This window comes from Sciurus carolinensis, chromosome 9 (genome assembly GCF_902686445.1).
Source record: "Sciurus carolinensis chromosome 9, mSciCar1.2, whole genome shotgun sequence".
NCBI lineage: Eukaryota > Metazoa > Chordata > Mammalia > Rodentia > Sciuridae > Sciurus > Sciurus carolinensis.
Genome location: NC_062221.1, coordinates 84,262,540 through 84,289,543, shown reverse-complemented (window position 1 = coordinate 84,289,543; position 27,004 = coordinate 84,262,540). Strand labels below are relative to the sequence as shown.

Genomic DNA, 27,004 nt, shown 5'->3' with positions numbered 1-27,004 from the left:
TGCTGCTCTCAGCTTCCCTTATGCATAAGTCATTTTTCCATCACTGTGACAAAATATCTAAGATAAACTAAAGGAGGAAAGACATTTTACCTTATAGTTTCAGAGCTTTCAATTTTTGGTTGCTTTTGGGGCCTGTGACAAGGCAGTGCATCATGGTAGGAGTGAGTGGTAGAGGAAAATGTTCAGTGCATGGTATCTGGGAAACAAAGAAGAGGAGTCAGGCTTCCAATGTCCTTTTTAATAGTACAATTCCAAATGCCAGGATTCATATCTTTCATTAGACCATTCCTTTTCAAGCTTCTATCATCTCCCAATAATAGCACCATGCCTTGGGAACCACACCTTTAAAACATTAGCATAAGAGGGATGTTCAAGATTCAAGCTACAGCATTTGACTTCATTTATCAAATATCAACTCCTTTGGTTCCCCACTTACATTCCCTTGTCTCCCACAAACCCTCCTACTACAACAGGCTTATCACCCCCTATTTCCCACAGCTCTCTGCTTATGCCCTTTACTATAGCCAAGCTGTTTGCATCACCTGGAATCTGACAGTAATTACTAATTTTAAGTTTACAGAGGCAAAGATGAACATATGGGAATCAACCTGGTTGAGGAGCTAGGACCATGTTTTAAATCTCTTATGAAATTTAAAGATTCATAAAATTGTGTTTATAGTAAACTCTAAAATCAACATGGAATTAATTGATAATAATGATGTTCTGAGGAGGGAGAGGTGATAAGGAGACCACATATAAGAGAAATGAATAAAAGTAGTTGCTGATATTAATGATGTTCCTCCTGCTTGGGAAGGCAAAGACTTTGATGTTAGACTTAGGTTTACATCATAGCTCTAAGCCATTAAGTAACTATGGTGGCCATCATTGGATATTGGATGCCCCTTCTAGAAAAGGGATCTGACCACTCAGCTGTGAAAAGTACAACCTCCAGTTGTAGTATCTTTGGAATCTGCCATAGCATTGGCACTGAGGGCACACAGTCCTATATTTTGGACTATATATGTAAGGATTAAAGAATAACTACACATAGATTCCTGAATCTTAGAGATAGTAAAATGTAAAATGGAGCTGGAGAGTGGGGGGCAGAGAAATTGTCTTTACTTTCCACGCCAGTTACAATTCCTCATCTTATATCTTGCTTTATACCATAGCTTTCTAGGGACTAGTTTTCTAGCATTGTTTCCAAATGCCAGAGGAACATAAAGGAAAAATAAGGGTGCAATGAGCAAAACCATAGCATTATTATGAAATTAAGTTACATTTGCTTTCCTAGCCAGTACATTGTTATAAAATGTTCCCAGAGGATTTTATCAGGAAAAGAAAGCCACATTTGTGTCCTTTTGAAAAGGACATTTTTCAACTGGCACCTATGAATGGGCTATCACAAAACATTCTGCCTCATTCTGATGGGCATTTTGATGTTTGATGAAGATGAACTGAATTGACACAGCACCAAACTTGAATGTTTATGAACCAGATATGGATATCAAGAAATGTGGAGAACCTTCTAGTGTCTCTTTCAACTTACCTGGTCTAGCCTAATCTCTTACGTGCTGTAGGTGCTCAGTAGGTACTATCAGATTTGATGGTGGAAATCATTCATTTGCATAATTGAATGGATCCATTCTTAGTATTTTGCAGACACTTGGAAGAAATTAAGAAATGCACCTCAAAACTAATACATGAGAAACACTAAGACTATTGCAATGAAGGAACAAAGACAACATGATAGAATAAGAAAATACATTCCTTGGGACAATGAAAACCAAAAACTTATAATTTTGGTGTTTTGTTCTATAACGAAGTGTTTAAAAATGAAAATAAGAATAATCTATGGAAAAAGAAAAAGAAAACCCCAGACATTATTAACAAGCTGCATTATTTTACTCCATCAACATGGGTGGTTTCCCCACCTTGCTCCACAGAAGACTAGAATAGCAAACTTTCATGTTCTCAAGCTGTTTACTTACTTAGCTACACATATCATGGGCTCACTCTTCATTGGCTTTGATATACCTCATATTGTTTAAAGAAGTGTCAGACAAACTCATCTTATAAAAAGAACCACTTATTCAGTAATAAGAGCTGTACAAGTAGCTCATTTCATCTTAATTAGTCCAAGATGATGTGTCTGAAGTGCTCTGCTTTCTTATCAACACTGTGCTTCCAGCTGCAGGGGAGGAAGACTTTGACGTCTCTAACAACTCAGCTTCAGGAATCAAAATCAAGACCCACAGATCCTGTGTTAGTACTGTCACAGGAGCTGTGAAAGTGGGTGCCTAAGATGAAGTATTCCACTTTTCAATGCAATAAGCTATATTTGTTCACTGAGAGAAGACTAGAAAGTAACTTTTGGATCTGTGTTCAACAACTGAAATACATGCACAAACTGTGTATCGGGAGGCTGCTGGGCTTTAGAGTGTGGACAACAGAGTGCCCTCTGTGTACTCCTCTAGCAAGAGAAGGGGAAAAGGGCACAGGTGAGAGTGTAGATGAGAATTATACCACTTCTTCCATTAAAAAAAATTTATAAGAAGTGTGCCCACATCTTTTCAATTATTTGCTTGAGACCAATGTTAGTCAATAGGTGAGATTCAGAAAGCCTCAGGCCTTTCTGTAGCATTTGCTGTTACCAACTGGCATTGGCAATAGAGTCCTCAGCGGCCTTGAGTGTTTGTGCAACCAGAAAATAGGAATGGAAATGTCCCCTGCTTCAATTAGTCAGCATCCCATTTAATCTGCTGGCTGGGTGGTCATTCAAGCCTCTACCAGTAACTTCATTTACATGTTTTCTCACTCAGCCTCTCATAGGAAGGCACTCTTGTGAAAGTGCTGCAAACACTATGTGTGAAAAAATAAGGATGGTATAAATAGCTTTTTCTAATTGCAATTTGCTGCTCCCATTTTATTCTCTGCAAGTTCTGTAAAGTCATGGACCTAATATCACGGATAGGACTGGAGTTCTGAGAGGGAGCCAAGGAAGATCAAAGGTTCAGAGAAAACTGCAGGGTCCCCAGGAGGATTTTTCAGGCTGGAAAGTGCACATTTTTGCAGGGTAGAGTCCAACCACACACACAGGGAATGGTTTCCTGCAGTACCTGATAGGTCAGCTTTCTGATGCGGCACTCCAGTCTGTGAGCTTCCCTGTGGGTCTCTCTGTTGCGATGGAGCTGGCCTTCCAGTTCACCTTTTGATTCATGAACCTGCAACCAAACCATGGCCTCAGATCACATGCTGGCAGCAAGGTTGGCACAGTGTTTGCCAACAGGAGGATCATTTGAAATAGTAGAGGGATGATGCGTCTGCTCTCTTTCTAGTAGGGATTAAATGGGGCAACCTCTCTGGGAAAACTCCCCCGCCAAATGTGAGCTGGTTGAACTACGTGAGCTCATAAAGGACTGTTAAGACTTAAAGGACATCAAAGACTAATACAGGCAAAGGGGAGAAGCCTCCCTTCTTACATTACAAAATCACACTCACATCCACATGTGTATGCGTGCATGAATGTCTGTAAGTACAGGAAGTGAGTCGTACGTGGCAGGCTTTGAGGATTCAGCCAATAAACTCCCTGGTCTTAGGCTTCTTTCTCCAGGTTCAGTTCAGACCCTGTATCTCCATTATTCATATGTAACACACAACCTTGCAGCCCTGCTTTGTGGGAGAGCTATAGAACAGAACTGCCTGTTTCTTTAAACAATATACAAGCAAGATTAGCATAGGACTTACTCAGCACACACCACACACCACCCTGGTGCCAGGGATAAAGCAGTGAACAGAAATCTTTCCCCTGTGTACGTATACAGTCTCATGAGGGGGAAAACCTAAGTAAAATACAGAATATATGTGATGGTGTCAAGTGCTATGAAGAAAAATAAGGGGCCTGGGGTTGTGGCTCAGTAGTAATGCACCCACCTAGCACGTGTGAGGCACTGGGTTCGATCCTCAGCAACAAATGAAAATAAATAAATAAAATAAAGGCATTGTGTTCATCTACAACTAAAAGATATTTTTTAAAAAAAAGAAAATAAAAATAAGGCAGTACAGCAGGTAGGGAGTCGGTGGGGGAAAAGCATGGGCTTCTTCTGCTGAGGGGCTGTTCTCCCAGATGTCCAAGCCTCTTTCCCTGTGACCTCTTTGACTTAATGTTACTTTCTCTGAGAGGCTTTCCTGATCACTATCTTAAATCTGCAAAGCTGAATGCCCTGAGGCATTGAATGGCCTTGGTAGGCAGATCCCACCTCTCCCTATCTGGCCTCTTTCTTGTCACTGGAGCCATACTGACCCCCTTATTCCTCCTCAGGTGCAGTGGGGGAGGGAAGGAGGGAAGGTCAACAGCTGTGCAGGTTCTTTGTGGATAAAGCCTTTCATTACAAAATCATGCACACTTGTGCTCTAGGAACTTTACACAGTTCTATTGGAAGGAGAGAGAACAGAAAACTCTGTACTTTTTAAAGGACTTTTTAAAAAGTCATTAAGATACCTCTGGGTGAAAAACTGCTTTATTAAAGCAAATCCTAGATATTATATAACTTCACCAATAAATACTTATGTATTTCTAATAGATAAAGATGGTTGCTATGGTTTTAAAGTCTCCCTAAAATGTTCATGCATTGCAAACTTACTTCCCAAATTAATATATTAATGGTATTTGGAGGTGGGACCTTTGGGAGGGAGGTTATTAAAGTTAGATGTTGTCATGAGGGTGAAGCCCCAAATAAGAAGAGAAAGAGACTTGTGTCAGCATGTTTGATCTGTCTTGCCAGGCGATGTCCTTTGCTATGTTATGATGCAGCCAGAAGGCCCTCACAAATGCCAGCACCATGCTCTTGGATTTCTCAGCCTCCAGAATCATGTACCTAAGAAACTTCTATTTTATATAAATTACTTGCTCTTAGGTATTTTGTTGTGGCAATGGAAAATTAACTCAAACATTGGAATTTTGATATCACATATTATAAATAGATACAATTATTTAAACATACGATCAATTGAGGCAATGGATTTTTATTGAATAAAACACCAGGACACCATTTGTTATTGGATAAAGTGATGTCACATGATGCACAAGGAACATATGTACATATGAATTTAATATATACTTAAGAAAATTAACCAGAATTCCTTATATTATCTGATTATTTAGAAAATCATTGCTACTCAGTTATCACTGATTCTAGGTCCTAATATTGGACAAATACCAAATGGAAATAAAATCTTAAATTAAAGATGAAAATTCTGGTATCATTCTTTTTTTTTTTTTTTTTTTTAGGGAAAATGTATAAGTTCTTTGATTTTATGCCTATGTGCTTTTTTCCTCCTACTAAAAATCTGGGTTCCTATAAATAATTCTATTAGTCTTATTGCTAGTAGCAATATATTGTTGTGAAATGCAATTTACTTTTTTACCCTTATATAATACAAATGATATATATATATCTCATATATATATATATATACACACACATATACATATATACCTGTGTTTAAAAGCCACTGGGAATAATTCTTTTTGTGTATGTTTTATGTCCTCAGTTTGATATATAGTTAACTTGATTTGCTTCCATAGTGTTTAAATTTTAGGAACTTCTGGGCCTTTTTTTCTTAACAAACATGTTTAATTATGAAGTATGTAAATGATTTAAAGTATTATGCAGTCAAAACAACTAACTATGTTACATTTAGAATGTCTAGCTTTCTTTTTTTTGTTCTCTGCCTATGAGTAACTATTTTCATTGGATTTTTAATTTATTCTATCACCATTTCTCCTTGAAAATGTAAGTATGCACATGTGTTCATATTCTCCTCCCACCCTCTTGCATAAATGGGTTTTAACTCTCCACATCGCCATCACCTTTGGTCATCTTTATACTGCTAAGTGTGATCTCCAGGATATAGTTTATAGTTCTTCTCATTCCCTTTTAATCAACACGATTGTATGAATGGCCCATAATATGCTTTGGTATTCCACTGTATGGATGTACAATGGGATTTGAGCTATCAAATCCCAGTTGAATATTCTTTCCATCTCTGTAACATTTGTCATATGCCCTCTACATAGACTTTAAAATTAATTCAATTATTTTACAGGTTCTATTTTTAAGATAGTTCCTCCTATATGGTTTTAAGCTCCCTGAAGGCAGATACTACCTCATTTCTTTCAGTCCTTGCCATATCTGCATTGAGACTTCTGGGATCCTGATTCAGTTATTTTCCCTGTCCTACCTCCCCTGGTTGTTAGGAAATGGACACTTTCCACAGAGAAACAAATAGGAGCAAAGACATAGGAGCAAAGACACAGAAACAAGACCCACTAAGGTGTGTTTGGATACAGTGGATAACCCTCCCTATGGAGAGACTAGAGCTGGTGTGGCAAGTGGGAGGAGATAGACGAATTCTCACCTAGCACTAAGAGGAAAGGGACATTTCATCCAGTCCAAGAACAATCTTATTTTCTTGTCAAAAGTCAAGCAAGAATGAATGAACATGTTGAGATAAGATACTCTAAAATATTTGAAAATGCTAAAACCAGAAGTGATAGGGTGGGGACATCTGGTACAATACCCCAGGACAATAAAGCCTTGAATTGGGGTTGTCAAACTCCCATGATTACACAGGAACAAAGGAACTGAGCTACTGCAGTAGATAATTTATCTTCACATTTCTGCCAACAATCTTCAGTTTTAGTCTAACTGGAAGCCGTGCCTTGACTATGTACATTTAATCTCTTCCTACCATGCTCTCTAACCTCTACTGACCTTGAGTTTGTGAATGATGGGACAATAGAGAGAGTAGTGGAGGCAGGAGAGATTGGGATGAGTCGTGGTGGAAACAGATCAAAGATGAAGTACTACATCAACATTATGACACAACATCTGTGCTGAAAGAAAAATGATCAATTGAGGCAATGGATTTTAATTAAATAAAACACCAGGATACCACTTGTTATTCAATAAAGTAACTGATGTCACAAGGAACACAGACTATTTTTACATCTCGCTTCTCTAATTCTGTGATTCACTATTGAAAACAAGTTTAAGCTCCAGGAATTTGGCAGTAACAGATGCTCTCAGCACCAGTACTCTGGCACAAGGAAGGTTATTGTGAATCTTACTCTTGGCTATGGCTATGTATACAAGGGCTTGGGCTCCCAGTATAATTATTAAGATTTGTATCATGAATCTCTTAGCACATTTAATGTAAGAACACAGCACTGCTAACCAAAGCTTCTCTATAGGGTTACCAATCATCTGTAGAATTTAAGTATGAGACATCTCTGTGGGGGCGAGGGCAAAGAATGAGTTATAGCAGCAACCCTGGGTTCTGCTATGTAGGGTTGGTGCTCACTGTTGTAGAATTGGAGGGTGGAGGGAAGAGGTAGTAGGCTCACTTTTTAGCATTATCAAGAAAATCTTATAAAGGAAAGGTTAATCAGACAGTATCTTCATAAGATGTGACTGCAAATATTGACCAAGCAGGAATAAAAGCTTTTTATCCTTTTCGATCTATGTGGGTTTTCATGCATATTCTTTTCTCTTGGTCGTCAAACATCTTTGAGCTTCCACATACTTCATTTCTATCCCGAAGCAGAAGTACCTGTCCTGATAAAAAAAAATGGCTGAGTGATAGGTAAGCTTCTCCATTCCAGAAGGTTGGACTCCACGATGGCCTAATGGCCGAATTTTATTACCAAGGTTTTATTTAGTTCTCCACATTGTAAATAACTTAAGCAAATATAAACACAAATTCTTTATCTCTTTTCAATTATAAAATGTCTACTGTAAAATCTGATTGAAGGTCCTGTCTTCCAGTTCTTTCACTTTTAAGTAAGGGATCAACTTCCATTCACATAGCAGGATCAGGGCGACTTCAGGTTGTTGTACATTTGAGGAGCTGAGAGAAAGCTCTTGACACAGAAGGGATGAGTGGAAACTAAAACAAAGCCCAAGCCCCACTTAGTAAGCTCTGAGACCTGGGAGCTAGGTCCTCACACACAAAATTGGCCCTCTACCCTTACTCCTCTAATATCTTTTGCTCAGTGGTACTTGCACTTCCCATGCCCTTTGAGAGAAGTTCTGCATCTGCCTGGAGTGGGTGCCTGGAGGAGGGTCTTCATCCAGTTCCCACAAGGGTACGTTGAGGCTGGCAGAAATGTCTGAGCTTAACTGGTATTTAGGAGAAGCACCACCAATAACTGTACATTTGCATAATAAAGAAGGTCCACCAGCCCTGAAGCTCTTCTTTACCAACCTGACTTTCCTATTCAAGTAGTAGTGTTTAGTGTAAAACATAAATGACGTAAGCACTGTTTTCAGATCCTCATCATCATAAAACCATTATAGGCTCTAGAAAAATAACTATTTGCAGGGAACCACAGGAAGAACTGTTTCTGGACATAGACATTGATTTACAAGTGGAAAATGACTGAACTGAAAAAAAAAAAAAAAGGCTCTTGCTTTCACAAGATTTTGCTTATGATAATTCAACTGCTTCTTTTCATTGCCAGGGTAGATTAGAAGGGATGAGCTAATTGAACTAATTGTTCAAGTTGAGCAAGGGGTGGGGGTGTCACCTAACCTCCTCCTGCCACTGTGAGGAATTAAAGGAATCTTTATTGGGATGCACATTGGCCCCTGCCTCTGGGCTCCTGCTCCAGTGAACTCTGGAATTCAGGACTCAGCAGGTGGTCAATAACCCACCTCAGTGGCTGCCTTCCTGACCTTCTCTTCTGCATTTTGACACATCTGCATCATCTTTTCTGCTTCTTTCTGAATCTGAGCAACATCAGCCTCCAGTTTTTTCTTCTGGCTGAGGAGGTTTGTGTTCTGAGGAAAAACAGCATTCCTGTTAGGCAGCTGAAACCAGCAAGGGCAAATCCAAGCTGGTCTGTGCAGGACATGCAATGGGAGGCAGCTCAGACCAGGAGCAAATTTTATCACAGTCATCCACATGCAGCTAAGCCAGACTTCCAACCCCAGCTTGACGTGCCATCCAAGGCATACTTGAATGGAAGTTTTTTCATCCATGTAGAGGTTCAAGACTAGAGATGGCAGCCTCAAGCAGAAAGAAATGGATCCTGGATAACATGTTTTTGGTTTTCAACTTGTTGAGGAATATTTTTCTGCCTTTTGCCATTCAATGTGATAAAGACTGAAGAGTGAAGTCAGAGTCACCTACAGGGACCAGGGGATTGGAGAATAAAAGTCACAGTTCCCAGCATACCATTTCATCCAGGAAGAAGAAAATCCTCCTTATCCACCTGCCTCCCTGTTCTACTCTGCAGTGGGGAGGAGGAGGGAAAAGTCGTTCAAAAAGTCTCAATCCCCAGCGCTTAGGAACCCCCATTAAAGGGAGGAAGCTTTGTGCTCTGCAGCTGGTGCTGCCCTAATTCTTTCCTTCCTGAGTTGTGACACTAGAGGCCAAATCTTCCCTTGCCGCATCTGTTCCGTGTTTGAAGCATAGCTTTTCAGAGGTTGTGAAACCTTAGTACAGAGCGGGTATATAAAAGGCTCAGGCTTTCGATTTTTCAGTTCTCCTTTCATTTCATCCTTTCACTTTCCTCCAGCTAGAGCTTCTCTCTCAGTGGCAGGATTAAGGCTTGCAAATAGACATCCCAGCCTCACAGGTTCTGCCTGCCTCCTGCATGGCAGGAAGCATCATCGAGACTGCCCCCCTCTGTCCTGAGGACAACCAGGCCCTGTGCACCCAGGATTTCCATTGCCATGGGCGTGGCAGGGACAGGGTAAGTATATTTTCCTAAAGGGGTTTCTGGATGCTAACTGCACATAACTCCATAGGAACTCCCTGTAAAGGAAGGTACATGCATGAACAATGATTTGTTTGCACCTTGAATAATTTAAAATTAGCTAGGGAGATGTTTAAAACCTTTACAAGCAGAATAACTAATTGGTTCTGTTTTAGGAGGAAGGCGATTAGGGAGTATTGTGCAGGAGGGTCATTCATAGCTCAGGTTTACAAAGAGGGCATATAACATCAACCAAAGATAAGATTCATCTCATGTTTGTTCTAAGCAGGATAATATACGGGATAGTGATCAGGACCAGGAGAAGCACTTGAGAACTTGTCTGATTCCTGGGTCCCACTCAAAGCTCCAATTCAGTAAATCTGCAGCAGGATCTGAGAACTGGCACTTTTTTGTTAGTGACTCTTACCACCTAAGTTTCAGAAAAACCTGCCCTGTGTCCCAGGTCTCCAAAGCCTTATTTTATTTTACCCCAAATCTTCCCTCCTCTCTGTCCCTACTGCCCAGTGGTTGATGTCCTCCCCCATCCCATGGTGGTTTTTCATCACACTGGGACCCATAGTACAGTGTCAGTTTAGACATGCATGGCAAGTGATTTATCACCAATAGTTATTAAGTACTGCAGACAATGGATGCTTTACTTTTTAAAAAATTCAACATTCCACTTTATAAGAATTCAACTCGTTGTATTTAGATAAGCTTTCTTGAGATAGAAAGAAAATGTTGAAGTGAGTTAGCCTGCTGAGAATTATGCATAACTTACAGCCTATTTGTTCTCTACCCCATGGTACCCCAAAGGGATTACATTGCACACATGGACACAAAAGTCAAACTGCAGGCACAAACTAATTTCAACACCTTTCAGCAGAAACAGTTCGTTTATGCATTATTTTAATGTTTCTCACTGGAGATATAATGAAGGGCAATCCAGCACCTTCAAGGACTTTTAGTATCTCTGGACCCTGGCACTAAATGTTTGTGGTACTTTCCAGTCACCATGGCAACTAAAATGACCCCACAGATGTTTCTAAACACCCCAGAGCATGAAAGTTCTGTCCCTATTTGCTTTAATCTATACTTCACAACAATCACCAGAGTAAACTTTCTAAATATCTGATACGTGTAAACCTGATAACTTCACTCTCAGCTACTCAAAATTCTTCAGGGGATCCTCATTATGTGCAGATAAAATTCAAACTCCAGCAGTCTCAGACTCAAGTTCCCTGGTGATCTGGCCCTGCTTGTGTCTTAACATCATTTCTACTCATCTGTCCTACTGACCCTGTGCTCTAGTATGTGAATTTCCCTTAAAATCCCAGATTCCCTTGCCTGCATGCCTCTCCCTGTCTTTTCTCTGTACCTGGCTGACTTCTTACATATCTTCCATGATACAGTTGAAGAAGAGTGTGCACCTGCCTAAGGAGTCTAGGATTGCCAGGGAGTACCGTCTACAGGAGTATACTGTCCATATCATCAAACTCATAGCAATGCTTTACAACTGTTTACTTAGGTCTTTACTCTTTAAAGACAGTGGAGACATTTAATATCTACATTGGGCTAACTTTTCAGGGGATGGTGGGTACCTTAAAAATGCTTATTGCTTGACCTGTTTACTATAGACATTTGTCCTAGCTACCATGGTTTCTCCTGCTTCCAGAAGAATGTGAAGGACCTAAGAATTTTACTTTGTCACTTACATAATCTTACACAAGAAGCCAGAGTACTGACAGCTCATCATATCTTTCCGTAGATAACTCCTGATTCCAAGGTAGGAGTATTTTTTAAAAATTCTGGAATTCTGGAAGAGCAAGTGGCTTAGAAAGATCCAGAGAACCAGGCCAATGCTCCTAGAATATAAGGAAATATTAATTCCTCTCTCCCCAGCATCCTGGCTGTGAATCCCCCCCCCATTTTTTTTGGCTTAGTGTTCCAAGTCAAATTTTATCTCCCCCCAAAAAGACATGCTATAATCCCAAACTTCAATTTTACAGAATGTGTCCTTGTTTGGAACTAGGACTTTGAAAGAAATAGTCAATTCAAGCTAAAAATGAGGTTTTCAGAGTAGATCCTACCCAATAAAACTGGTGTCCTTATAAAAAAGGGAGATTTTAAGAGAAAAAGACACAGAGGGAAGATTATGTGAATATGCACTGGGGGAAGGCAAGCAATTGGTGTGATGCATCCACATGCCAAGGAATTTCAGAGATCACCAGCACACCATAGAAGCTAAGGAGAGGCAAGGGAGGACTATCCTACAGGTTTCAGAGGGAGCATGGCCATGTGGACACCTTGATTTTAGATGTCCAGCATCCAGTACTGATGAATGAAGAGTGTGACCGCTGCTCTACTGTACAGGCTCTCCCTGGGCTTCTCATGCCATTCCCAGGACTTGACATGGCAACTGTGGATGGCTTAAGGCTGACCAAGGATAAAAACTACTGCCTTCAACCAACTGAATCAGCTAATGGGGAGAGTTTATGGGCCCCACCTGGGTGTGGAAAAGACTGATATTTTTTCTGTGATTTACAGGAGCTTTCTCTACTAGCCTGAGCCCATACTCTCTCTGCTCTTGCAAGGATCTTAGTTCCTTTAGTTCAGACTGAAGAAGAGAATTGTGCTGCTCAGTTACAGTCACTTGTTCCTTCAGATCATTGCTCAGTGTGTACTGTCATTCAGTTGTACTTGAAGGTCCTGCAAGAGAAAATTAGGGCCTAGAGCACAGACCTGCCTGAGTGCAATGTGGGATGTGCACTTGTGCGAACATGATCTGAGCAGAGTTCTGCCTGTTTTAATTTAAGCATATTCTCGCTGTCTTGAGGGATGAAATTTGTTGTCCTCACCTTTATTGCTCAGTGCAATCTGTTGCTTAGTTTGCTCCTATAAGAAGTATTTCTACCTTCACCCCATATTACCTTCATTTGACTCTGAAGCCGTCCCAGGTATTTGGTTGCCTCAGACACTTGCCAGTTGGCACAGTGAAGCTGGCATTCCATCTCCATCAGGTCCCTTTCCATCCTCTTCCTCAGCCTGGTAGCCCCAAGTCTGCTCCTAGCTTCAGAATTCAGACTAGACTGCAGGGAGTCAATAGCATACTGCTGTTTCTGCCTAATTTTAGAATAACATTCTGGGGGAAAATATCACACACCCAAATTAAGAAAAGTTGCCTGCTGTGTTCACAACAGTTTAGGAAATGGAAAAAAAAATTAAAATTCAAGAAAAATTCTAGGCAATTTACAAAATGAGTTTTGTTATTCAGCTTTCCATTGCTGTAACAAATGCCTATGATAAATCAACTAATAAGAAGGAAGGGTTTATTTTGACTTACAGGTTAGGAGGTTTTCATCCATGGTCACTTAACCCTGTTGATTTGGACCTGTGGCACAATACATCATGATGAGAACACACAGCAGAGAATCTGCTCACCTTATGGCACTCAGGAAGCAAAGAGAAAGAAAGAAAGGTTCTGGGTTCCCGTATCCCCTTCAAGGGCATGCCCCTAATATGCTACCTTTTTCCCAGTAGACTCCACCTCCTAAAGGTTCCACCACTTTCCAAGAGCACCACAAACTGGTGGCCAAGCCTTTAACATTGGCCTTTGGGGAATAATTTCAAACCATAGCATTCTACTCCTTTTTCCCAAAGGCTCATATCCATTTCATTGTGTCAAATTCATTTAGTTCATCTCCATGAGTTCCCATTGTCTTAAAAGTTTTGGCATTGCTTAAAAGTCCAAGTCCAAAGTCTCTTCTGAGACTTAAGGCAAACTGTACTGGAGGCCCTGTAGAGATTTTAAAAACCAAATTATGTACTTTTGAGATACAATGAACTTTTCTATTCAAAAGGAAAGAGTAGGACAAAATTAGGGCAATCAAACGAAGACTGAAAAGTAGCAGGGAGGCATTAAATACTGTAGCAATATGCATAGCATCTGGGGTGCCTGGTGGCATGATGTGACTCCAAGGGACTTGGACAGCCCTGCCCCTATGAACTTGCTGGATTCGGCCCATGTGGCAACTCTCTTGGGCTGGCTGGACTCACCCTGCAGCTTCCTTCAGCAGGCATTCCACGCTTTGGCATGTCTAACATCTTGGGTTTTCCATTGCAACTTCAGTTTCACTCTCATAGCTTCACACACGGCCCTGTTGGAGGCTGCTTGCAGGGATTCTGACCTTAACACACATTGCCTGGCCTTCCAGGTTTTCCTTTAAAATATCAAAGGAAGCCTCCTTGACCCATAACTCTTATAGTCTGCATGCTTACCATATCAGCATCACATGGATGATGGCAAGGTCTGCTGACAGTGTGAGCCACACTGGGCACACTCGAACCATAGCTGCAGTGGCTTCTGAGTGCTGGGACAACTGAACATAGGGACACCAATTCCACATGGTGGCCCTGTGCAATCAGGGCCCTTCAGAGTTGTCTTCTCAAAAGAATGCCCTTGACATAAATTTAGACTTTATGCCTTTGTATTATTCAGTTTTCTGTCACTGTAGCAAAGATAATTTACCTAATAATAATAATAATTTACCTATAATAATACCTAAGATAATTCAACTTGTAAGGATGAAAGGCTTATTTTGGCTCACAGTTTCAGAGGTTTCAGTGCACATTCACTTGGCCCTGTTGTTTTGGGTCTGTGGCAGTAAAGTACGTCAGGGCAGGAGCACATGGCAGAGGTGCTTCTGACTTCATGGCAGCCAGGAAGCAAATAGAAAGAGAGTAAGGGGCTAGGGTCCTAATACCCACTTCAATGACATGACCATAATGACCTAACTTGCTTCCACTAGGCTCCAACTTCTAAAGGTTTCACTTCCAATAGTGCTACAGATTGGTGACAAGTTTTTAACACATGGGCCTTTCAGGGACACTTTAATTACAGCATGAGTCTAAAGTGTCTTCATTATTAAAAGAGAGAGGGTGACGGGTTAAGTTGGTAAATCTATGTCCATCATAACAGATTAAGTAAGATTTCCGGACCAATCCCAGCCCACCCCCAAATCAAGGAAACACAAGAATCTTTTCAAGGTTCCTGTGAGGTAGCCCTAGTCTTATCTGAGATGCTCTAAAGAATTATCTAGGGCAAATACCTGGATTTCCAAGAATGGCTAACAATAAAGTGAGGATGCTCTTATATTATTTTCAATGGTAAAAAATGTCTAAATGGGCCAAGAAAGAGCCACCAGATTGGAGCAAGTTCTGAGACCCAGCAATACTGTCCTAAAGGCCTACAGTCACTATGTATCCTATAGTAGTTTAGTTTTCTCTGTATAGGAGTTTGAGAAAACTAATTGCTATGTGATATTATTTTAATATTTCTTCACAAGAACCAAAATATTATGCTGAAACCATATTTGTAAAGTGACAGAAGCTCAGATAACAACTGTATGTTCAGGAAAGTCATGAAAACCTGGGGGAATCCATGGCAATTTTCTTTTCCCAGCACTCTTGCAGAGTTAGGGACCATGTGACTTAATTCTAGCTAGTGGACTAGGGCCACAGTGAAGGGCACCATTCCAAACCTTGGCCATGTACATTTTTACTTGTGTGAGTCCTGAAATCTCTCTTCCATATCTGTGACATCACAAGCTAGAAGAAACCTGGTTTCTGGGATTGAAAGTGGCTTCTTTTCAATTCTGACTGTAATTGGACTCTGACTAGGGCAAAACCAAATTTCTATTGTTTTAAGCTGCCAAAATTTTAGGGTTATTCATTAGAACAATTTAACTGTTATCAATAACATGTGCCTGTTTCATAGTGTATAGTCACACCATCTCTAGTGCTAGATAGAGAAGATACAAGAAAGAAGGGCTCTTCCTCCTCATGAGGAAGTCTTTCAGAACAAGCATCAGAAATGTATTCATCCGGGGTCAGAATTAAATTCCACATTGAATTGTTGTAGAGCCTGTGTCCTAAACTCTGAGGCTGATCAGGAAGGTACAAGCCTGCAGGGGAGTAGGACAATGATCAGTTTGCCATTTGGTCACAGGTGGGGCCCTTACTTTTCATGACTACCTTTCTCCTTATGGGGGTGGGTTTATCTCATAAGTAGTTGTGGAAATCTATGAGAAACAAGTCTTTATGGCTCAGAGCCCAAACTTTCATGCCTATCCTGAGGTGCTGAGTTTTCATGCCACTCTCAGTTAAGGATCCTATAGACCTCCACATATATAAAGTTAAAAGGAACTGTTATGGGGTGAAATGTGTATCCCCTAAATTCATATATTGAAGCCTCACCCTTAGTACCTCAGAATGAGACTGTATTTGGAGACAGGGATTCTAAAGAGGTAATTGAGATAAAACACAGCTGTTAGGGTGGGGCCTAATCTAACAGCACTAGTGCCCTTATAAGAAGAGGAAGAGACACCAGGAATGGGTACACACAGAGGAAAGATCCCCTGGGGACAGTCCAAGAAAGAAGGCCACCATCTGTCTACAAGCCAAGGACAGAGGCTTCGTGAGAAATGAAGCCTGGCAATCCCTTCATTTCAAATTTATAACTCCAGAACTGTGAGAAATCAATTCCTATTGTGTAATCTACACAATCTGCGTATTTTGTGATGGCAGCCCTTGCAAACTCATGTAGCAACACTCAAACTCAACATCCCCAAAGGCTTTAGGACATTTCTCTGACTTCCATTGCAGAGGCTCTCGTTCTTGCTGGAAGACAAAAACATTGCTGGCCTGGTGTCAAAATCCTCTGTGTAGAAATACATTCTGCAGCAGACACACTGAGTGTTTCAAATATGAGTTTTCCCACGGTTGTCTATGAAACTTCATGAGTGCCTGCAAAAGTAAAAAATGCTATGGTTTAAGAGGAATGGAAATGATACAGCCCTGGAGAAGGCCTGCTAAACAATCAACACATTTCATGTGGGGTCAAGAAATCTTTAAAATGAAAATTCCCTCAACTACATTTTTTAAAAAAGAAAAACAAAGTACTTATGACCAAGGACAATATAGTAAGAAATTCATTTTTGTCTTTCAAATGTAAGAAAAGAAACTAAATGAAAAAAAAAAACCAAAAATCCAAGCAACATTAAAACTTAAAATTTTGAAAAGCTAATTAGTTTAAAGTCAGTTCAATAGTTATTTTTTTCTCACAATATTGCTCATCTATAACACAGAAATATGAGATTCTCTTTAATCCAAAGACATGTGATTCCCCTTTATATGATCTATGAAGTATTTTTGCTAACTAAATACTATATCAGAATGAGACCCTACTTTCTGAAGATATGAAAAATATTTTCTTAGAAACGGAGAGAAATTTAAAGATTCTCTTTACCGAAACTCAAGACAATTAAGAAAAATTAAGTCAGATAGCGTATATTAAATTGAGACCCTGTGGTAAAGTTTGACATAATTGAGCTCAGAGGAAGGAAAAGATGGTGGAACATCACCACGTACTTAAACTAAGGCTGAGACCAGGGTGGGAGAATCATGGACTGTAAGTCAAATCCCATGGTGCCCATTTGATTTCCTATTGTCAAGGACTGCTTTTAAACTACAACCTCAAAGTTAGGTGGTTGACACAGAGACCATATATGGCCCACAGAGTTGTAAATATGTACTATCTGACCCTTTATAGGAAAAGTTTGCTTAGCCTTTCTATAGGTAACCAAATCAAAACGAATGTATTTTGGTGGAATATGAAATTTCATTGCCTCATTCCCCAAAGCACCTCCCTGGGTATATCTGTGGAGAGTAGAATGAGCACCATGTCTCTGGGCCAGTGTGATGACTCTCACCCATTTCAGCATTTCAGGGAACAGTTGGGACCCTGAAGATCCAGAATGCACCTGGCCATCTTATTTAGAAGCCTAGTCATAGTGGACACCAGCTGGCCTTTAAGCTGGCCTCCTTCCCTGTGTCTAGGATGAAGAAGATTGAAGTCAGTCACCAAAGCTCCTCCCCTTTTCCATCAGTGACTGCACTGTCACCTCCTTCCCTTTGACTATGCCAATAGTAACATTAGGTGAAATAAAAACATGTAACAGCTGTACAATCCATAAAAGTTTAAGAAACCCTGACTAGACTATTAGGCCCAGTATCCTACCAACACTAAGGGCTCTAATATTTGCCAATAAGTGAACTACATCACACACACACACACACACACACACACACACACACACACCCCAGCAGGCCTCCTGGATGGGCTCACTCAGGATTAGTCCTCACCAGACTGAGAATGAGCTCAGCAGCAGAGGAGCTGAGGGCATCACAGTGAGCTGTACTGCGAAGGTCCGACCTTTTCCTATGGGTCTCTCCTCCTACTTTTCTGGTCCTTTTGATTCCCTGGGTCCTGTCTTAACAGATTACTCAGCTTCTCTTGGAGCAGATGATAATTTATGTGGACCAGAACCTTGAACCTCTTCTTCCCTCAGGCAAATTTTTCTCTGAGTTTTATAATTTTCCAGCTTACCTTTGATTGCTTGGAAGTTTATGCTTGCGTGCGTGTATTTACCCCTGGCAGTCTACTCAGTTTCCTCCTAGTCCTGAAGTCAGATAAAACCAAAGACTTTTGATAGAATCTGCACTTGTACAGAGCAGAAATGATATGGGATGGTATCTAAGATATTTTGTAAAATACGCTCATCTCTCCTTTCTGGATGCTGGATGTACTTATCATGGTTACTGTGAATCATTAACTAAAACTTAGGAAGAGCTCGTCTCCACGCCTCCAGTCAGCCCCTTCCTTTTCCAGCCCCTTCACAACTCATACCCTCTTCGGTTCTTTCTTCCCTGAATGTTAGCTGTGTGGATCTCCAGCTTCCAATGCGCGAAGATTATTATAATTGGTGAACTGCTCTCTGACATTCAGATGTACCTGATGAGACACAGACTCTCTGAGGATTCATTCTTTCCTCAGCTGGGTTTATTTATAGGCACAGATTTGACGTTACCTGTAGTCACATTTTTTTTTTCTTAACTACACAAAGGAGACATTCATTTTTGTTCCTTGTGGAAGGAAGTAGGACAAACATCAAGGCCCAATGATTTTGCCTTCATCAAAAAAATTCTTTTAGACACCGACTCAGAGTCTCTTAAGTGGACCAAAATTTCTCACTATAGTCAGTTCTCTGAAGGAAAATGCCAGTGAGTGAGAACAAAGATAACTCAAAGCTCAGAGAGGGCCAAGTTTGGCCTGACATCCTCATTAAACATGGACCCCATGGGAGTTTGGGCAGAAAATAGACTATGTTCAATTGAACATGTTAACGGAATTTAATTTTTTTTTTTTTTTTTTTTATCAAACACATTGAAAGCAAATTTCCAGGTGAACCTCTGACTAGTGATTTTCTTTGCTGACATATGACTTTGACTTAAGGAACAGATCAGATAGATAATATAATCATCATTAATTCCACATGTTTATAATTGTGCCTTTGATCCATAGTGTGTGCAATGCTTTGCCAACACCAGGTTGCTGATCTTCCTTACCACCTCTATAACACGTGGGAGCTTCCTTATTCCCTAACTTCCACAAGAAGCTAAGAAATGGAATGTCTAAAGTCATCAGCTTGTTATGAGGAAGTTAAGGAAAGATCTAGCAATGCCCGAGTCCCATCTAATTCAGTTTCCTATTAAGACTCAGCTGTTTCAACAGAGATTCAATAAGCCTCTTAGCTTTGGGCTCTGTGCTCACCAAACGGCTAAGTGTACAGGCAGGGGTATGTGAAAATCTCACTCTGCTCTCATTTTAATCTTAATGTACAGCACCCAACTTTTTAGTCCTTTTATCCATGGTTCAGCATTTTCAGTCAGTTTCTGGAATGCCCAAGAAAGAGACTTGACACAGGGAGACCCAGACAGTATACATGGTTCTTATACATACACTTTTTTTAATGTGTTATCCTGAGTCACATCTGAGAGCAGACACTGCTTAAAAATAAACATAAAAAATATAAAGGTATTCCTTTGTGTTAATAATGGTGCATTTAATAGAAGATTCTCTTGCAGTGTTAGTCTCTTGGGTAATGTCCCAAAAGAGGTCAGAAAAGCAACCAAATACAGTGAGTCCTGTTCATTCAAGGATTCTGAAATACATAACTATTATTTTTTCGAAATTATCTTAGATACCTAAAACTTTCTATTTCTTCCTCTTTCTCTGAAAACTTTCAAATTCTGCTTTAGCTTCCATGAGTTCACACTGGAAATGAAGAATCTTTCTTTCCATATTATTTTCCAGAGGTCCCTGGAATAAATTTTTAAAAATTAAATGTATTATTTTGGACAAAAGTTACTGAGAGAAATATAGGTTCAAATCAGGTATCTGGAAATGGGGTGAGATGAAAGATGAATGACTACTTTGTCGTTTCACCAGCAGCTTTGACATTCTAAGGTCTTTCAATTGTAGCTCAAGAGCAAGAATTCTAAGGCAATTTTTTAAAATAGAAATTTTCAATCTTGTCTGTAACATATTTATATGCTTACATTTATTACTCTTGACTTTTTCTAACATCCCATCGTTGGGGTGAATCAATAAAAGTATCAAAGTTGGGACAAAACTACTATCTGAAATCTTTTAATTCTGACATCTCAGAAGGATGGAAGTTGAGGGGGTTCAGAGAGCAAGAAACAGAATGGTGCCCAGATATTGTCATCTAAAGGACAAATAAAAGAATTTAGGATGTACTTGATACATAACACTAAGTGTGAGCCATTATTACCTTAATAAGTACTATTACTACAAATGGATTGCTTTGACACATAGGGAGATCCTCTGAGCCTTTGACTGTTCAATAGGTCAGGGAATTGTTTCCAGGAATGTTATAAAGGCGATTCAATTTTAACAGTGTAAGTTTGATGAAATCTTTAAAAGTCTATTCCAGAGATAAAATGCATATAAAGGAAGAAGAAATAACACACACATGGAGCATATTGATGTTATATAAGGACATAAGCATGATGATCTATTGGTCAGTTAACTCTGGACAGTTCTGAGGGCAGATTCACAGAACTCTCGGCTCTGAGGAATGATTCACACATACCATCAAAATTAAAAAGTAAAATTGCCTAGACATTTTAATGAGACCTCCTTTGCTGTTCTTTGAACACTACCTTCAACAGAAAAGAAACCAAAATGCTTGGATAGCAACTTCCTCTAAGGGAATGGTATAGCTCCTTCAGGAGGAAACTTTCACTTCTAACCCTCTAGAATGCTCTGGGAAAGTGAATCTTTATAGAGAAGGTGACCTGTGATAATTTGAGTTTTATGGCCTTGAAAGAAGGACTGATAATGTTTCTCATAAATGCTCAACCAAGAAAAGCCACAAATACAAGTCCAAATTGATGAAGTATTTATGATGTGGCTGAAGATACAACTTGAGAAAAGGCTAATAGCACACACTGCCATCTAGTGGTACTAAATGGGATGAGCACTGTGGCCTTAATGTCATCACCTCTGATGACATTATATCCTGGGTCCTGGTTGATTCAATATACAAAGATGCCTCTATGTTACCTAGGACTAAAATCGCCTCTTCCAAACATATTTCTCATTGTCTGGTTATAATGTTTAAATTTATACCATAACATTTACTTCTTTTCAGATATGATGGTAGCTTCAAACAGGATGCAGAGAGCCAAAGACAACAACTAGATGAAACTAAACCTGTCAACCGTACAAGAACCAGACTTGCTATTAGACACCATGCTGCCACTTTAAGGGATTCTATATAAAATTCAGAAGACCTTGGGCTACATTTGTGCATAAAAGAGCAAGAGCTGTGTCAAGAGCTGTGCACTTGAAAACTCTTCATAAAGGATAATGCGGACTCCCCGTCTTCTGCCTTGCAGCTTTTTTACAGAATTGTAGTGGTAAGTTTTAACAAACAATGCTTGTCCAGTGCAATCCTTTAGGTCTAATTTTCTATTACCATGTCTTCCAAAAGTCCCCTTCCCAAAATCGACTGATTTACTGCCAAACCTTTCAAAAATCATTCTCTCTACTGGTGGGTATGCCAGGTAGGGATATTGAGATTATATATATATATATATATATATATTTTTTTTTTTTTTTTAACCTCACCCCCAGGATTCAACCCAGGGCCTTGAGCATGTTAGGCAAGTGATCTACCACTGAGCTACACCCCCATTCCTTTCTAGTTAGAGACAGGGTCTCACTAGGATTATATGCATGTGCCACTGTACCTAGTTAGGGACTGTATACTAGTGGCCTTGTGTTTATTCAGAAGGTTGAGTCAAGTTGACAAAAATCCATTAAGGGAAAAGAGGTCCTTTAGTGTTTTTATACACCTAATGACTATGACAGGACAACTTCCTTTTTCATGCAACAAATTCTTTGGAAAAAGGTCTTAGTGACTATTCCCACCTCTAACATACAGTCAGGGATAAAGCCAGAGACTTTTTCTGAACTTTGAATTGATAACACTGAACACATTCTATCAAACAATCTGCACACAGGTGAGATTTCAGAAGCACATGTCTAAGAACATCACTTGGAATTTCATTTGAAAAACCGAAGGTCTTTTTTGAAGGGAAATTGTCTTTGAATGACTCCACTTAAAAGTGGTGCAGCTATGAGGATATTTATTCTTTCATCTTTGGGTGATTACTTGTTGAGCTCTTCCTATAGGCCAGCAGGGTTCTAGGCCAGTGCTTCCCCAACGTTAACCTGCATAGGAAACATCGAGGGATCAAGTTAAAATGCAGATTCTCATTCAGTGGAGCTGGGAAGCAGCTTGAGATGCTGAATTTCCAACAAGCTCCTGGGTGGTGCCCATGCCGCTGGTCCATTTTGAGTAGTGAGGGTACGGGCACTGGGGATAAACTGGTGAATGAGATAGCCATGTTTCCTCTAGTCACTACAGTCAGGAAATTTGTGTTCACTAGTGTTCATCCTGATCTCTGGGCCTCATTTTCCTCCTTTGTAAATGGGAACAATAGTTTTTAGGGGTGATTACCTAAAACTTACATATCAAACATTTGGCGTGGTGCCCAGCATGTAGTAATCAGTTAAACCAGTGTCATGATATGGTTGCAGATTTTCTCCTTTGCCCAGTGGGGGAAACCTCCTTTCCCTGGAGATCAACCTGTGTTTTCTTACAGTGTCACCTGGGTTTCATCTTCTCTTATCCAATCAGTTTCTTGACATTTTGCATTTCAGTGAAAGTCTGGGTCCCTTTTCTGTCCTGGTTTGTCAGGCTAGAAATCTGTTCTGGAGAGAGGGAAGAATAGGAAAGTTGGTGAGAGGGCTCAATCTCAGACCCACGATATCAAGCACATTGTAACACTCCTAGAGGCCTGCTGGGGCCATGTTCATACAGTCCTTTGGAAACTTGAGAGCAGAACCACCATTAACTCACAGGGGATCTCTGTTACAATTAGAAAAAGGCATTCCTTTGTCTATATATTCTTTTGCCATCTGCCAGGAAGTTGTCAACAACTGGGGAAGATGGTGAATCTTGGAGTCAGGGAATTGGACAACCTGTGCACCCTACATGGTGGTTCTGCGTGTTAGAGTCGTTTAGAGTCTACCTGGAAGTACTCTCAGACACAGACCTGGATTTCCTACACTTCCAGTGCAAGTGCTTATCTGTCAACACAGTGTAAGCCACCACTTAACTCTGGGACAAGACAAAGCATAAGGTGGGTCACTGTCTGCCAGCAGCCAAGGCATGGCCTCAGATAGGCTAGATGAACACAAGGGGCTCAGGGGAGACAGTGACTTCAACTCAAGTACCTGACAGTTTTGGCTATCCTCTTAGGAACACAGCCTGTGACAGAGGCTTCCAGAAGTCACAAAACCTCTGCCACCTGATACTGACATAGTATAGTGTAGGCCTTGTATGTTGGGAGATTATCTAATACAGAAGAGTGGAGAGTCCAAGAGCTTACCTGTTCAGGTTCTGAGATCTGGGATTGGTAAGATATGTCAATTTGTTTTTTCCTGTACTGGGGATTGAACCCAGGGCCTTGTATATGCTAGTGCTCTATCACTGAGATACATCCCCAGTGCTTTTTATTTTATTTGAAGACAGAGTCTCACTGAGTTGTCCAGGTTGGCCTTGATACTGTGATCCTCCAGCCTCAGCCTCCTGAGCAGCTGGGATTACAGGTATGTACCACCAGGCCTGCTGAGATATGTCAGAAGTTTTTTTAAGAAGTACAAAACAATACATTAGATAAGAATTCACATATGAATTTTAATCCTTTTCTAATAAGTCCTCTCCAAAGAAGGGTTCCCCAGAGAAAACTCAGTTTTTTCTCACTTCTGACTACACTTTAGAATCACTTGAAGAACTCTTGAGAAGAGCCCAAACTCCAAGGTCTACCCCAGACCAAACGTGGTCCCCAAACCAGCTGGTATAGCCCTTACCTAGGAATTTATTAGAAATGCAAATTCATAGGCCCAATTTCAGACCTACTGAATCAGAAATTCTGGGTTGTTCCCAGTCATCTGTGTTACAACAAACCCTCCAAGTGTGGATGTCACTGAAGTTTACTATCCACTATTTGAACACCCCTCAATGGCCAGTCAGTGATTGTGTACTGTAGAAGTTCACACAGAAAGCTGTAGTAAGAAACCTGCTTCCAGGGAATCTTGGGGTTGTTATGCTATTGGTAGTGGGGTAAATTGGCTGCATGTTAAAATTTCTAAATTTATTTATTTAGCCCAGCAATTTCTTTTCTAGGAGTTTATTCTACTGAAATATTTTGTGTAAAAATATGTGCATATACATGTATAATTCATAATTATTTATAATTATGCAGAAATCAGGCCTAAAGTGAATAGGTTAAATAAGTATTGGTCTTCCTTATATGAAACACTATCTAGCTTTTTAAAGCATGTGGCAGGTCTCCATGCTTAGGCATATAATGAACTACAAGTTACATGGAAGACAGCATAGTTATGTCCACCTTGGAGCCCAGCTGGCTCAAATCCCAGATCTGCTACTTATCTACTGCGAAGTCACACAAGTTTCTTAACCTTACTTATGTGACTCAATATAATAGCATTTTACAGATGAAACTAACACCAAGACTCTACTAATACTTCAATAATGAATGCTATATGAAAAACACACAGCATGGGCTATAGAAATATTTATTAAATTACAAAATATACCGCTACATAAAAGGTGTGGAACAATTTTTAATCTGGGTAAAAGATACACAAATGGATCTATACATGGAAAAATCTATGTAAGGCTATGACTGTCAAGAAATTCTTGAGAGTTGTTTCCATTATAGCATAGAAAGGAAGTTTTATGCTAAATGCATAAAACTAGTTTTACTTTTATAATTAATTTCAGGTAAATAACACCTATAGAAAAAATTTTTTTCACAATGGAGAACTAAATCTTAAAAAATCAGAACATGAATGGGATATGGAAATGCCAAGGCTCTGTACCCACAGAAGGCAGCCTTGCCCTATAGCCAGGCCTCTCCCCAGGCTCCCAGTTCTTGCTTGGGTTGCAAAGCCAGCTGAGAGCACCTTGCAGGTTCTTGTTTTCCCTCAATGTCTCCTGGCCCTCAGTGCTCCCTTCACAAGTGTACTTGAGCTTGAGGATCTCATGCTGAGAGCTCGGGCCTCTTTCTGAGAGGCATTCAGTAATGCCTGGGACTCCTCGTGCCTCTACTTCCAGTCAACAAGGGCCTACTGCAGAGCAGGCCTTCCCAAGCTCAGAGAGGTCATATCCAGCTCAAGCAGCAGTTGGTGCTGGCTCTTTTCAGGGAGGCATTCTTGGCATTGACCACCTGTATGGCTTCAGCAGCCTCCTGTAAGCTGATTGCCAGCTTCTTCCTGAGAAGGGAAGATAGGGCCATAGGGCATCTGAGGCATCAGCTTTCACAGAGCTCATCAAGTCTGTCCAGGTTTAAAGACAGTGCTCAGGTACCAAATGGGATGGCCTCAGAGGCTGGCTTAATAGAGTGAAGTAAAAGCAGCTCCTTCTACCTACAGAACCCAGCTGTCGACTGACTACCCTCTGGCTCCTGTGTCCGCATGGATTTTACTTTCCTCCTTTCTTTGCAACCTGGACTTGGAACTCAGGATCTCTTTGAATTCCTATAAATATTTACTTACCCTAAAATTGAATAAGCAATACAGAATTTATTGACAATTTCATAAGAAATGAGGAAATAAGATCATTCCAAACCCCTTCCCAGTAGTAGGCTATGTACAAATCAGGCACGTTTAGTCTCTAAGGAGCTCCTGGGCTGTGTTGCTCCCAAGGAACACTGTGCTCTCCTGCTCATTCTCTCGCCCTCTCCTCTACTTATGTGACTCTAAACATGACACAATTCTCTCTTCTCTCTTAATGTCTTCTACACATTAGCTCCTGTGCCCAGATTTATATACATTTCAGACCCACCCATCATGATGCCCATGTAACATGTCCCAGTGCTCTTGTGGGGCCCTTTAATCTGTGTTCTTCCAGCATCCTTTGTGATGGAGTGGTTTATTAAAGTACCTCCTCCATCACTCCCATTACACAGCACTCAGGAATTCTTAATGAATAAAATGTGTTCTCTTGCTTACATCTCCTGCAGGGTTGCTGGCTGTCCCATTCTTACTCTCTTATTACATTTCTTAGATGAAAGGAACTGTTTATGCCAAAGCTTTCCTGCTCCACAGTTATTAAACTGAAAAAGGTCCCCATGAATCAACATGCACCACACAACTAGTCTGTATTAGTCAGAGTTCTCCAGAGTAATGGAAACAGTAGAATGTATATATGAGAGAGGATTTATTAGACTGGCTTACATGATCAGAGACTGAACAACTCCACAGTAGTCATCAGCAGGCTGGGTAGCTAAGGAAACCAGTAGCTGCTCAGTCCAAGAAGCTGCAAATCTCAGAACAAAAGGGACTAATGAGGATATAGTCCCAACCTAACACTGAAAGCCTAGATGCCCCTGGAGAGTATCTGGTACAAGTCCATGTACAAAGGTTGAAGAATCTGTAATCTCAGGTCTGGAGATGATGGTAGCAAATGAAAGCTAGCAAGCAAACAAAGCAACACTTCAACCCAAGAAGAGTCCAGCACGTGGGAGCTTCCCTTTTCTTCTGTGTTTTGTTCCATCTGGCCCCCAGTCCATTTGGGCCAAACCACCCACATTCAGTGTGGGTCTTTTTCTCTCAGTCCTCAGACCCACCTGCCAAATGTTCTGGAAACCATCCCCAGAGATACAGCCAAAAGTGTGTTTGTGTGCTTTATCAGTTTTCTAGGCATCTCTCATTCCAGTCAA

At 40.4% G+C, this 27,004-nt stretch overlaps 1 protein-coding gene across 1 annotated transcript in view; it reads right to left on the bottom strand.

Moving 5' to 3' along the window:
* Positions 1 to 2,129: 2,129 nt before the first annotated feature.
* The window catches only part of Myh15 (myosin heavy chain 15), a 131,152-nt gene continuing 106,277 nt past the window's right edge, over positions 2,130 to 27,004 (bottom strand). Inside the window, 12 exon segments of the mRNA XM_053743448.1 lie at positions 2,130 to 2,300; positions 3,120 to 3,224; positions 8,718 to 8,843; positions 12,270 to 12,442; positions 12,445 to 12,472; positions 12,694 to 12,886; positions 19,868 to 19,907; positions 19,910 to 19,982; positions 22,843 to 22,967; positions 25,248 to 25,328; positions 25,331 to 25,474; positions 25,477 to 25,556. Coding sequence (XP_053599423.1) covers positions 2,130 to 2,300; positions 3,120 to 3,224; positions 8,718 to 8,843; positions 12,270 to 12,442; positions 12,445 to 12,472; positions 12,694 to 12,886; positions 19,868 to 19,907; positions 19,910 to 19,982; positions 22,843 to 22,967; positions 25,248 to 25,328; positions 25,331 to 25,474; positions 25,477 to 25,556 — 1,339 coding nt within the window.